This window comes from Nelusetta ayraudi, unplaced genomic scaffold (genome assembly GCF_046127955.1).
Source record: "Nelusetta ayraudi isolate G7.1 ecotype Tasmania unplaced genomic scaffold, CSIRO-AGI_Nayr_v1 ptg000005l, whole genome shotgun sequence".
NCBI classification, from domain to species: Eukaryota; Metazoa; Chordata; class Actinopteri; order Tetraodontiformes; family Monacanthidae; genus Nelusetta; species Nelusetta ayraudi.
In genome coordinates, this window is record NW_027466055.1 from 8,869,458 (window position 1) to 8,881,743 (window position 12,286).

The 12,286-nt window shown below is 46.8% G+C and overlaps 1 protein-coding gene across 1 annotated transcript in view; it reads right to left on the reverse strand.

The window, feature by feature from the left end:
- slit3 (slit homolog 3 (Drosophila)) overlaps positions 1-9,299 on the reverse strand; it is a 206,616-nt gene extending 197,317 nt beyond the window's left edge. Inside the window, exon 1 of the mRNA XM_076012328.1 lies at positions 8,640-9,299. Coding sequence (XP_075868443.1) covers positions 8,640-8,842 — 203 coding nt within the window. The 5' untranslated portion in view covers positions 8,843-9,299. The remainder of the gene's footprint in view (positions 1-8,639) is intronic.
- Positions 9,300-12,286: the final 2,987 nt, after the last annotated feature.

Consider the following 12,286-nt stretch of genomic DNA (forward strand, 5'->3'; position numbering starts at 1 on the left):
CATTCTGACACTTGACATTTAACACTCGGTCTGGCCAAAAAAATTCCCCGCCCCGCTCACACTGGGCTTGAATCGTCGCCCATTAGCCTGTTGGTAATGTCCTGAATGCTGACAATGCTCAAGAGAGGCGAGACAGAAGCGTGGCGACCTCCTCCCCGCTCTGTTGACGAAAAAAGAGAAGAATAAGAGGGGGAGTGAAAAACGGATGCGCAGACGGCGATGACAACGAAGCAACCCAATAAAACATTTCCCCCGCAAAAAAGACTTAATTGTTTTCACTTAACAGGAAGACATATTTATTTCACTGCTCTTCCCACATTCATTATTTCACCATTAATTCTTAGTAATGAACTTTTACCCTGAAAAATGCCTGTGAGTGATGGTCTCCAACGCTCTGCCGCCTTTGGCTTTTTTTTGCCTGTCACAACTTATTCCCCCCTCCCACACAGTCTTTATTCTACGTAAATGCCACTTGACCTCAAGAAATTCATAGCTTGGTGTCGCCGTCAACCGCGCGGGCTCGACCGCATTAGGGAGTCGCCTGCAAGTATCCCTTTCTTTCAGAGCCACGGGCCAAAAAAGGGCCATAAACCGGCGCTGCGTTTTGGTTAGCTCTTTTTTCTTTTGCCGGAGTTTATGGGGCCGCGTTTCTCTTTGTCGAGATTTATTACCGCAGCGCTTTAAGTGAATGGGGCGGCGGCAGCGGTGGTGGTGGTGGAGGAGGAGGGTGGGGGGGGGCAATTTGGCTGCTGAAGATCCACTTGACAAGAACAAGGGCCGCCGCTTCCTTCAGCAGAAGCCAGAATAGAAAGAAATTGAGAGTGAGTGAACCGGAGGATAAGAGGGGTTAAGATGAACGAGAGCAAGTGAACAGCAGAGACGGAGGCCGAGAGAGAGAAAGAGAGAGACGAGGAAACGGCCTTGCACCGTGCCATGACCAGTCTGACTTCCAGTCTGACTTCCAGTCTGGAAGTCAGACGCCTCTAGCTCGGCTGAATAATTGACTGAATGAAAGGCTATTACATTAAATCATTCGGCTTGCGTCACCATTAAAAGTTGCCAGATCGTCCTATTGACCTCTGCCAGTAGGTGTCACTCAACCCGGCGAACGCATAGACAATAGGAGTTTGCATAAGGTTTCAAACTGGTATTTCTAAATGACTAAACTATTAAAAGGCAACGCGTTGCAAGGCACCAAACAGTCACGTTCTGCACTGATGAGAGCACCATTACTTGGCTTTATGTGTCCGTCGCTGCTGAGCGAGTGTGTGTGTTGTCTCGTGTCTGAGATGCAGTTTTCATACGGTGAAAAAAAAACAGCAACAAGTGGTCTTGCTGGTGTTCACAGCCCACAGGGTTGTTGAGCAAAACGCGGCATAAATTTGCGGTTTTGAACCCGCAGCAACAGGCTGTCAAAGGGCCACTCAACTGCGCAATGTTTCACACATCCTCGCAATGTATATATCCACCTTTGAAAAGCCAATAGAAAACATTTGAAAGGAGAGAAAGGCACGTTCCAAAAATAATCCCAACTGGGAAGGCGAAGGGACAAACTTTCAACCAACCATCGTAAGCGGTTTCTTTTATAGAAAACCTGAGACGGCTGGTAACAGTGCTAAGGTGCTTCGCCAGGCTGGATTTAAATCCAAATGCCTTAAAATGCAGCTGCGGACGGTGGCAACACAGGGGAGCAATGGTCACACAGTCACAAAGCCCGACCTGCAAAACACAGAAGGTCTCTTTAACATTAAATGTCAAAGTTTCCAAGTTTAACTTAATGACATGTTTAGGTTTCAGGGTGTATAAATGTCGATGTGTATGTCTGTGGTTACACCTCGAGAGAGAGAGCGTGGACTGAATTAATTGTGTTATGTTTATGCGCAACTTGGACAACAGATCGGCCTTTTTACGCACGTGGGAATCTGTTTCCACTCGTTCTAGGCCCAAACCATTTTTAGACCTCGAGAGTTGAGATATTTTAGGAGAGTGAGGACATTTTGGACTGCTGCCGGACTCTTCAAAGGCCTGTTTGAGGACCGAAATAAGTCCTAGACTCAGACAACCTGGGTCCTATTTTAGATGTTTTTCGACCTTCATACATCATCATCACAGTGTCTAATAATATGAGTCTACAAGTTAATGGCGACGATCTTCTAATGCAGCCGTGCAGCTTTAAAAGGCAGTAAAGACCACAGGGCATCAACCCGAAGGTTAGCGGCGCTTCTTTGAAGGGGACATTAGGGCTCACGGAAATAATTGGCCAAATTGTCCGTCCAGAGCATCCATCACAGTTAAGTGGACTTCGCAGTGGTCCAATCCTGACCCGAGACACTTTCACCGCTTGTGATCTCAATCTTTGTGTAAATTTAAGAACAACTTTAGCTTCCACTGTACATAAAAAAAATAAATAGGTCATTTAATCCATCTGACACCTTTTTTTTTTAGGGTCCGTCAGTCTAGACAAGTGGCCAGTTCGTTGCAGGGCCAACACAACCATGCACACGACCATTTTAAGGACTTCTTACAATTGCCAGTGAACCTGATGTGCATGTTTGGCTTGTGGAAGGAAGCTGGAGTGCCAGGAGAGAACCCAGGCTGACACATGACGAACATGCAAACAAGAAGGGGTAATAGAGAATTGAACCCGCAACCTTTTTGCATTGAGGCAACATAAAGGTTGAAAATAATGCAATCTGTCAATAAAATAGGTCTAACCTTTAAAACAAGATGCACTTGACTGAAATAAGCATAATTTGACGTTACATTAAAACTGGTCTTGGTTGCAGTCTGGCATGCTTGCCTTGGCTGAGTTCGGGTTTGGGTGGTAGAAAATCTATAAAGGCTTTAAAGGTCCACTCGAGTGCAGTCTATTCATGGCTGCAGGACTTTGAAGTGTTTGCACAGTTGCTTTATTTCCCAAGCACGAGCCAGTAGTGCCTTAACGGCTCCGCGGTGAATGTCGTCCCAGTGTTTTAATGCCGCCTACATACACAGTTTCCCAACGAGAAGCAGCAGACGGCCTCCCTCCCAGACTGGGAGTCGTTATGCGGGGATGGTCAACTTCCTTGGCACATGGGGGAAGTTGAGGGTAAAGGAGAATCACCCACTGACCTAGAGCCGGAGTCTGAAATATCGGTTAGCCTTGCCCGTGCCATTTGGCAAACCAACGGTGACTCAAACATGGTTGGAAGGGCACGACGTGGTTAGACGATAGGAGGGACATTAAGAGGCTGTCTGAGAACTGCAAGCTCGCTGCGGTTTTTACCTCTCAGTTATTTGCCTGCAAAAGCAATAACACTCGACTGCCTTTTAGATGTATTACATCACCACAACGCCCATGATAATGTTTAAGAACACTCTACACCCAGTGATGGCTTTGGCCCACTGGCTCCCGACAGCATGCGGTGACTGAGGCTGGCCCGGAAGAAATGCACATGTGCAGGAATACTTCGTCATTAGCCTACATCTCCTAGGAGCATGTTTTTTAAAGTAGTACTTTGTTCGTGGAACTTGTAGCAAGAATGAGCAATTGTTTCGAAAATTATGGACCATTTTATACAGTCAGAGTGAAGAAAAATCAGCAACCACAACCATGCATTGCGCCTGCTGCCTTTCAAGGCCAAACCCACTGCCTGACTCAGGACCTCCTCATTGTATTCCAGCTCCTACAGGTGGCCACGCGCAACCTTTTCCAGCAACAGACTAATCTTTGTGTACATCAACTTGATTGCTGCCATCTAAAGCCCCAGAACTAGCAATTTGTAACACACAATTTAGTTTATTTCTAAGTTTTTCTTTTAAAAGAAGTCCTAACATGAAACACAGATGTTAAACAATCAAGAGTGACATACCAAAAGACCAAATTTAGCTGCTTAGAGCACCAAAGAATTCAAAGATCACACAAACACAATAAGATTCCAATCCCACCATGAAATGCCCTTTCACAGCTGAAGGTGTGGCTGTTCCAGCGTCCATAGCCCAATCAATGTCAAGCTTTGATAACAGCCAGAGGCAGCAAGAGTGTTTCCAACCTACACACACACACAGGGCCACAGGACGGTATTGTTGTGCGCTCTGTGGTAGGTTGGCACGCTGAAGGGAAATGGGAGCTGTGAAAACTCCAGCGAAGAGACGCTGCTGGCGAACCAAAGGTGTGTGAAAGTTTGTTGGAGGAGGAGGAGGAGGAGGAGGTGGTGGGAGCCGGGGAGAAGCCGCCGAGGAGCAAGAAGAAGAAAGGGTCGAATGTGACAGAAAGACGAGAAGCAGAAAGAAGGAAACAGAGGTGAGAAAACATGCCGGGCCAAAGATGAGGGTCTGAGAGGGGAAATAAAAAAGAGAAAAACCTGGGGAGGGGGAAAAGTGGCAGACAGACTGGAGAAAACAGAGAAGGTGTTGCTCGTAAAAATGTTGCCAAAACTTGGCCTCAAAGCACCGCCGGCAGGGGGAATAGAAAAATGGGCAGTTAAGATGGGAATTAGCTTGTGCAAAGTTGGCCCGGCACCACACGCCGCTTAACGCGGCGAACTCGCTCAACCGCCAAACGTCAACATACATGTAACGCTGTTTGACACGCAGCACGGGTAGGCGTTTAATCACGCGGATTACACCTTTTTCAGGGAGCTTTCGCTGATTGCGGCTCAATCCACCAACTGCCCCCCCCTCCCGGAGACTTTACAACATTCCAGTTCCACTTTTTTTCTTTTTTTGGAACGCGGGGGGGGGGGTAACACTCCTCAATCTGCAGCCCTGAAAATCAACACTTCAGGGTGTGTGTGTGTGTGTGTGTGTACGGTCTCCATTGGGCAGGTGTGAATCGTACGCGGGGGAGAGCAGCCATCCCAGCTTGCAATTCATTTTCCTCGCCTTTGTTAAGTCTGCTAAGCCCCCCAACCTCACAAAAAAACCCTCCACTCAAATTAGATGCAAATGAGTTCTCAAGTGGCTTCCCGAGGAGGACATTATGGAATTGACTGGCCCGAGGTAATCGCAGAGGCTGACTGTGCGTGCGCGCGCATGTGTGTGTGTGCGTGTGGTGCATGCGCGCTTGCGTGCATGTGCAAACAGATGAGGCCACCACTGTTTTTCCTCTCGTTAACCTTTCCAAACACTGTTTACAACAATGAAGACAGAGTTCCATGAGAGATTCAATTAGCGGCCCCAACAGGTGAACTCGAAAAATCTTTTCTCTCACATCAGAGAGGAGTCAAAAAAATGTTATTTTATACTGAACAAAAGCCGATTACACCTCTAGCCAGCCTATAGTAGAATTACCCATTAGCTTGATTTTAGAGCTTTTGAAATTAGACGACTGGACTTGGTTCCTTCTTTTGCGTTCAAATGAAAATTTGTTTCATTTGCTACAGCTGTCGCCAGATTTTCTGAACCCGGATACATTGGGGGAAATCGTGTCGCCATGTGCAAACAGCCTCGTGGTATCATTGCACACAAACCACATCTACTCTTCTCCCTGGAAACCCTACATTGTCAAGAGTAAAGCTTCTCCCAAGACTTACTACCAGGTCTTACTACAAATTACACTTGTGAGAAACATACTAGACTGTATGTAACGCACAAGAATAAATTTATACCTTTCCAGTGAAACCTGATAGCACATTGTACTCAATCATATCTTAACAGTATTCCAATCTTTTGATGTTTTCCTGGAAATCTTGATTGGATTTTCTGCACACGGACTTTCCATCATCACGGGAGTCCAGCGTACACTTGGAGCTCCAAGAGGGAGCGCGCTTTAAACTTTTAATGGGCCATTTTTAGGGCCTACAGGCAAGTACTCCATCCCAAAACACGGGGTTTATTTTACGCTGGGGTGCACTGTGAGACTGTGCATCCTACTGCAGTGTTTTATGGGGCCATCGATCCAGCCAGTGTCCAGCCGGTTACCACAACATCACGACATCGCACCGCCTGCTCTGACCAATCAGAGCCACTCGCTGCCAGGAAAAACTGAAGCAGCCATTACAGTAAAGAGCAAATTTGTGATTTTGAGCTCATATTCGTCCAGGGTTGCCAGCTCTGGTTTTAAACCAAACTGTTTTTGAAATCTCTTTGATACTTAAATTTTAACAATATCACAACAAAGTCTCACATTTCAATTTTATAAGAGGTTCTGAAATGATATGTTTATTGCCAGTAAAACAAAATGCAGCTGATGGAGTGGTTCCATCAGCCTTCTTCTCCCACACGGAACAATACTTCATAAAACATTGTCTTTGTCCCACTGTGTTTTTCATTATGTGCAACACTGACTTCATGCATTTATTGAAGAATTTATGGAAATTGATTTAAACTGCATTAAAGGGGATCACTTAGAAACTATGGCGACTTCACTCTGATACAAGCGAGTCAATTTCACTCTTAAATTAACTCTAAAATCTGACACTTTCATTACTTGAACCTTTTGGCTGCGGATCCTCACCCGAGGTGCCAAACTCAAATCTCTGCTTTGGGGAAACGTCGGTCATTGCTCTAACCTAAAAAAAAAAAAACACAATAGATAAATAAATAATCCCATCTGCCTTAACTGTTTCAACTGGATTCTCATCCATTTTAATGTTTCCCATCTCTGGCTCCCTTGAAAAAATAACAAAAAAACACATCTTCAGAGGGAGAAGTAGAGGGAGGAAAAGGAGCAACTCCGGGCCAGCTGAAACACTGACCTGGATAAATCAGAGAAACATAAACACATAGTTTCAGGAATGAAGGGGAACGGAGGGGCGGGTGGGGGCGCTATACACCACGCCTCTGGGGGACTCTGAGCAAGAGGCAGGGGAACCCCTTATCCTGCCTCCCCATCACTGCCTGCCCTAATTATTTATTTTCCAAGGGTGTAAATGTCTTGAGGGGATTGCTGGTGGAAGCCAGCAGGTCCTGGGAGGTCACGGCAGCCCTGTGGGATGGAAGAGGGACGGCCTGTCGTTTAACTCCTGCTCACGCACACAACTGGACCAAGGCAGAGCAAAAAAAAAAGAAAAAGCTAACATGTCACCGTGCAGATGTAACCGTCAAAACGGTAAGCGCAAATGCTAATCATGTGTTCGTGTCCCACCGCCACCAGCTCCACAAACACGGCCTGCGAGTTGCCCTCCACAGTCCACTGATTGTGTTTGTTGTCTCAGGGTTAGGTCTGTTGTTGATCCCCTGCGGAGCTTTTGGCTGCTCCGTTATCACGGTTAATGGCTTCCATACAGTCGCAACGAAGGGGTGTGTGTGTGTGTATGTGTGTGTGTGTGTTTTGGATTGTGCATGTGTGTGGCTGCAGGCGTGCATACGTGTCAAGAATAGGGGCTAAAGTCGGCTTCGGCGTCTGTCAGAAGGTCCGTCTTTTGCCTGGGGAGTGAATTTAATTTCAGATCGTCATCGGGTTTGAATAAAGCGTTAAAAGTGAAGTTGAGTTGCCATTTGGGGATTTTTACACAAGTGATTCAGGATGTAACAAAATCACCAGGGGAGCCAGCAGGCTAAACTTTGTAAAGCCTCGAAAAGGAGACTGTGAGATGAAGATATAAAGATCTAACGAAAGTCACAGCTTCTTCTCCTGTTTAATCCTGACTTCTTTATAAAAGCTGAATATGCATTTCTGAGGCTGTTTCCAGACTGTTTTCTTTCTTGGCCCAGCTGACTGAGGTCAGCGCAACATTCCAACAAACCTCTCAATTGCAACATCCATTAATAATATTTATCCAAACGTTATAGGCTTCCCTTTTCTCTGTGTTTATTGATATAATTGGTTGGTTTAGAGTGTAAATGCCTCTTTACACTATAGAAGAAAACAACAGCGAAGCTACTGAAGTTATTCAATTGGCCAGAACACAATCGCTTCGACATCTATTTTCCTTTTTCATAAAATAAACCCCCTCAAAAGTGGCCTCCGGCAGCAGGATAAGGTTTTCGTGCCAAATTCAATTACTGGCAGATAAATAAATCTGATGCAAGGTCAGAGTTTAAATACATTTAAATTGATTTAGTCAGCTGAATGGATGCAACCAAAAACCTTTGTTTAAACTTGATCGGCACACAATTGCTTTTAAGCGTTTTACAGTTCAGTCCCTCAGACCTCTTGGAGTAACACTGGACCTCTAAACCTCAAACAAAACAGGACGGGGGAGAACAGAACACACACTGCAATACTAACACCGCAAGCTGCACAAAATCCATCACAGTAGCCAGAGAGGAACTGGACAGGGAAACTGGCAACGTGAAACGGCTCCATTCAGCCAGGCCACTGCAGAACTTTGGAGAAGTTTTCGTCCACAGATGAAGCTTCACCAGTGGCCTGATTTCTGATTATCAAAAGATGCGATGGTGTAAAAAAAGAAACTTACCCGTTTACTGTATGCCAACTAAAATCATCCAATTAGCTAATTAGCAGAAGATCCAAGCTTTATGTTCCATGCTCACCAAAAAAAAGTTTGTGGCAAAATGAGTAACTGATAGTAACTGAAATACGTTGCGACCAACTGTTTGATTTAAGTGGGACCAAGTTAGTTCTAGCATGGCAACGACGACACTAATGACTTATCAGGCAGAATGTGCTGCAATTTGCTTCACCTGTATGGTCAGCGAAGAAGAAGAAGAAGAAGAAGAAGAAGAAGAAGAAGACATGACAACATGTCACTTACAGACGCTCGGCATTCCTCGGTATTCCTTTTGGCACAGTCTTCAATCCCAGACCCTGGCAGTCCACATGAGACCCGGAACAGCTGCACTTATGCGGACATCCACTGGCAGCGGCGGCGCACATCAGCAGCACCACCGCCGTGGCAACCAGAGCCAAAACCCGGCAGGGCGCAGCGCGCCTCGACGGGCCGGTCGGAAGCATCATATCCACTGAGGTAATTACTCTCCCAAACTTCAAAGCTGCTGCTGGTGCTGCTGCCGAGGAAGTCTGCGCGGAAGTCAGGATCCCCGAAATACGCCCCCCCACCAAAAAATAAATAAATAAAAATAAAATAAAAAAAAAAAAAGACAAAAATGCGAGCCTGTAAAGTCAACTGCTCAACCAAAAAGTTCAGAAAACTTTCTCCTCGGAAGCCCGGTGAGTCCTAATCCCTTTTAAAACGCGCTGCTTCCATCAGAGAAAAAGTTTGTGCGCAGGCAGTTTCCCTCCCGTCAAAACGCGTCACTGTTCCTACACACACACACACTTGACCGGTGGAAGCAACGAAAAAGTTGGGCTCCGCGAACTTCCTCTTCCTGTCCGTAAGGTGAAAATAATCAGCTCCTTCCAGAGGACATCCCTCCGCTGCAGAGAGGTGAGGAAAGTGAGAGTCGCACTGGAGAGTGGTAGTGAAACCAGGGGGTGGGGTGGGGAAAGCAGAGGAGGGAGGAGGAGGAGGAGGATCAAAAGTTAAAGAGTGCAGACGCGCAAACACGAGCTGCCTGGTCCGCCCCGCCGGCCGTCAGGTCGCTTCTCCCCGGACTCAACTTTCACTAGACCCGCATCGTCCCCGCACAAACTGTCTCTGTCACCGCCTGTCTGAACTTTCCCACAGGGAGGAGTGACACGGCAAACTCTCCCAGTGGCACAGCTCGCTCACTCACTCACTCATGTAGTGTGTGTGTGTGTGTGTGTGTGTGTGTGTGTGTGTGTGTGTGTGTGTGTGTGTGTGTGTGTGTGTGTGTGTGTGTGTGTGTGTGATCTTAAATTAGTTTGGACTCTTTTGACTGCATCCACTGCATCGTCATTGGAGCCAATAGTTGAGAGGTTAATGAGTGCTCGGAAAGTTGTAAATGTAATGTCATTTTTTGAAAGTTAGCTTCCCCAGAGGGAAACAAAAAAAGATGAAGCCAGGATCAAAATGTGCCATAAAGGTCCATTTGAGCAAAAGGGAAATCATGATTTCCCAAAGTGATCAACTTCCCAACTTCTGCTCGAGCTCCTGCCACAACTAGTGTGACTGGGCAGTAGTGCTGCTGCCCTCTGTTGGAAGAACCGAGAGCTTCATTTCAGGCAGCAATTCCCCAAAAAAAGGGGGGTTTAAACCTCATCTCTGACGCCAGAGTGAAACTTGACAGAAATCTTCGCAAATAACCACATTAACGGAAAGTAGCATCATCATCATCAACAACATCATCATCATCATCATCACCACCATCATCAGCCAAGTCAGTTTGTAATAAAATATCACTGAAAATCCTGACACTCATGTCGAGACATTTGGCGGCTTTGGGTAATGGATGAGTCCGTTTTACTGTCAGTTTATGTCTGGTAAATATTTGAATATGTTGAAGGTGCTCTGATCAGAAACAGCCGTTTCTTCCGAATGAATTATTTCTCGAGTGTTTCAGAACGACTTATCCTGCCTCGAGTCTTGTTTATTTGATTTATTTTTTTTGAGTAAAGCTTTTAATAACAGTTTACCCAAGTGTGCACTCTCATTTTACGACGAAAACTCGAGGCTGATTGCCTGATCCTAGCGATGCTGGGGGATAATTTATTCGCAGCGTCAGTGGACACACGGTGGCCACTTGAATCTGTTTGACTTAGAGGGAAAATAATTATCGCGTCGCAGAAAACTCTGCCGTCATTGGTCTAAGCACAATACAACACAACACCAATTCTTCATTCGATGCGTTTTAGTACCAAACCAAGGTTTTGTTCGATTTTTTTTTTTTGGAAAGTAATCAGACAGTTCTGTGATAAAAGAACTATTGTGGGGAGGGAAAAAAAAAACTGTCTCACGCTCAGCCTCCACCATTTGAAAGAGAGACAGACGTTGATTCTTCCAGGTCTAAGTCGATATCTGAAGCAGGGCAGGTGGAGCAGCGCGGCAGAGACTGGGGCTCCTCCTCAGGGAGGAGGCGTGGGGGGTCCCCAGGTGTCCCCACTGGGCACGGAGGGAAATTAAATCCCACCAGTGTTTCCTGGCTCAGCCCTGAGGTTTCCTCCCCGCCGGCAGTGCCCGGAGGGACAAGCGGGAGGGAGCGGCCTGTCTGTCGCGGGGGGGGGGGTAGACGGCCACTTCTTCTGCTTCTCGGCGCGGAAAACCCATTTGGACTGGGCCGCGTTCAGACCTTATTGTCAACGCTGCCAACGTGCGGGGGGTGTGGCGGCCAAACAATGGCCAGACAAACATGGCCCAAATTGAAAGCGTTGTTCGGACATGGGAGCTGGTGGATTCCCTTTTGGTCTGCCGGGGTTGACAATGAGCGGAGCAGACAGAAAGCACAAACAAACACGCACAACACGGGTCCTGTTTGGGGCAAAAATGAATAAGGGACATCCTGCGCGTCTTGTTAGCAAAAGTGTTTGAGATTGAAAGCACACATGGGAAAGACCCAGCCACCCCCTTTTCTGTAGCATTGCAGTGCGAAAGCACGATGTAATGGTAGTGCTCGGCGTTAGAGGTCAGTTCAAGGGCGCAGACACTTCCCATGGGCCTCTGCCGGCCAACTTCCTGTTTAGCTCTCGCCGAGACAGGAATTCGCGCTGCTCGGCAAATTTGTTTGGCAAAAAAAAGGGATCAATTTGCGATTTTTGGCAAACAGATTATTGACACGCGGGTGACGACAACTGCGGCCTACAACCACCAACTATGTCGCAGCTGTGGCAATAATTGGGGCTTTCACGACGCGTATGAACCGCGTTCATTTGAAATTCAAGCGTGAACCAAGGGCAGATGGGAGAGGTTAACCCTAATCCCTCTCGCTGCAAAAAAAAAAGTCCAAGGAAGGTTAACCAGTGTGGCCAATTAACTGGGGCGAATGCCTTCCGTTTGGAGGAGATGAGACCAAGATGCATCATGGGAAAGAGACAAAGCATCTCCAGCAATGCTTTCACAAGTTTTTTTTCTCAGAACTGCCAGAAGAGGAACTTCTTTGCAGACGATGCACTGGAATCACTGACATCCAGCACTGCGTGCAGTGCGGCGGCCGAGACGTAATGAGACGGCAGGAAACGGTGTAACAAAGGAGAGGAAGGAGCCGCGTGAAGGAGGCTGCAGGGCCACGCTCACATTCATTCAGACTGATCTGTTTTTCATCACTCTCACAACTAGGTGGTTGCAGCCAACCAGCTCCCCTGTTCTTGCCCCTTCTCCTGTTCAATAGTGATTTTGCAATTGTCTAACGTTACAAATGGACGATTGCATCTATTTTCTTTAACACTCGATCGCCGTGTCAAACGCGAGAGCAATCAGAACTGATCCGTGGCTTCCTCCGGCTAAAACGGCTGACTTCCTGTTGGCGTCCATCACACCCCAACCCGCACAAAGTGATGGAACCGGTCTGAATTGCCTCATAGTTCAGTTGATTCCCTGACGGCTTG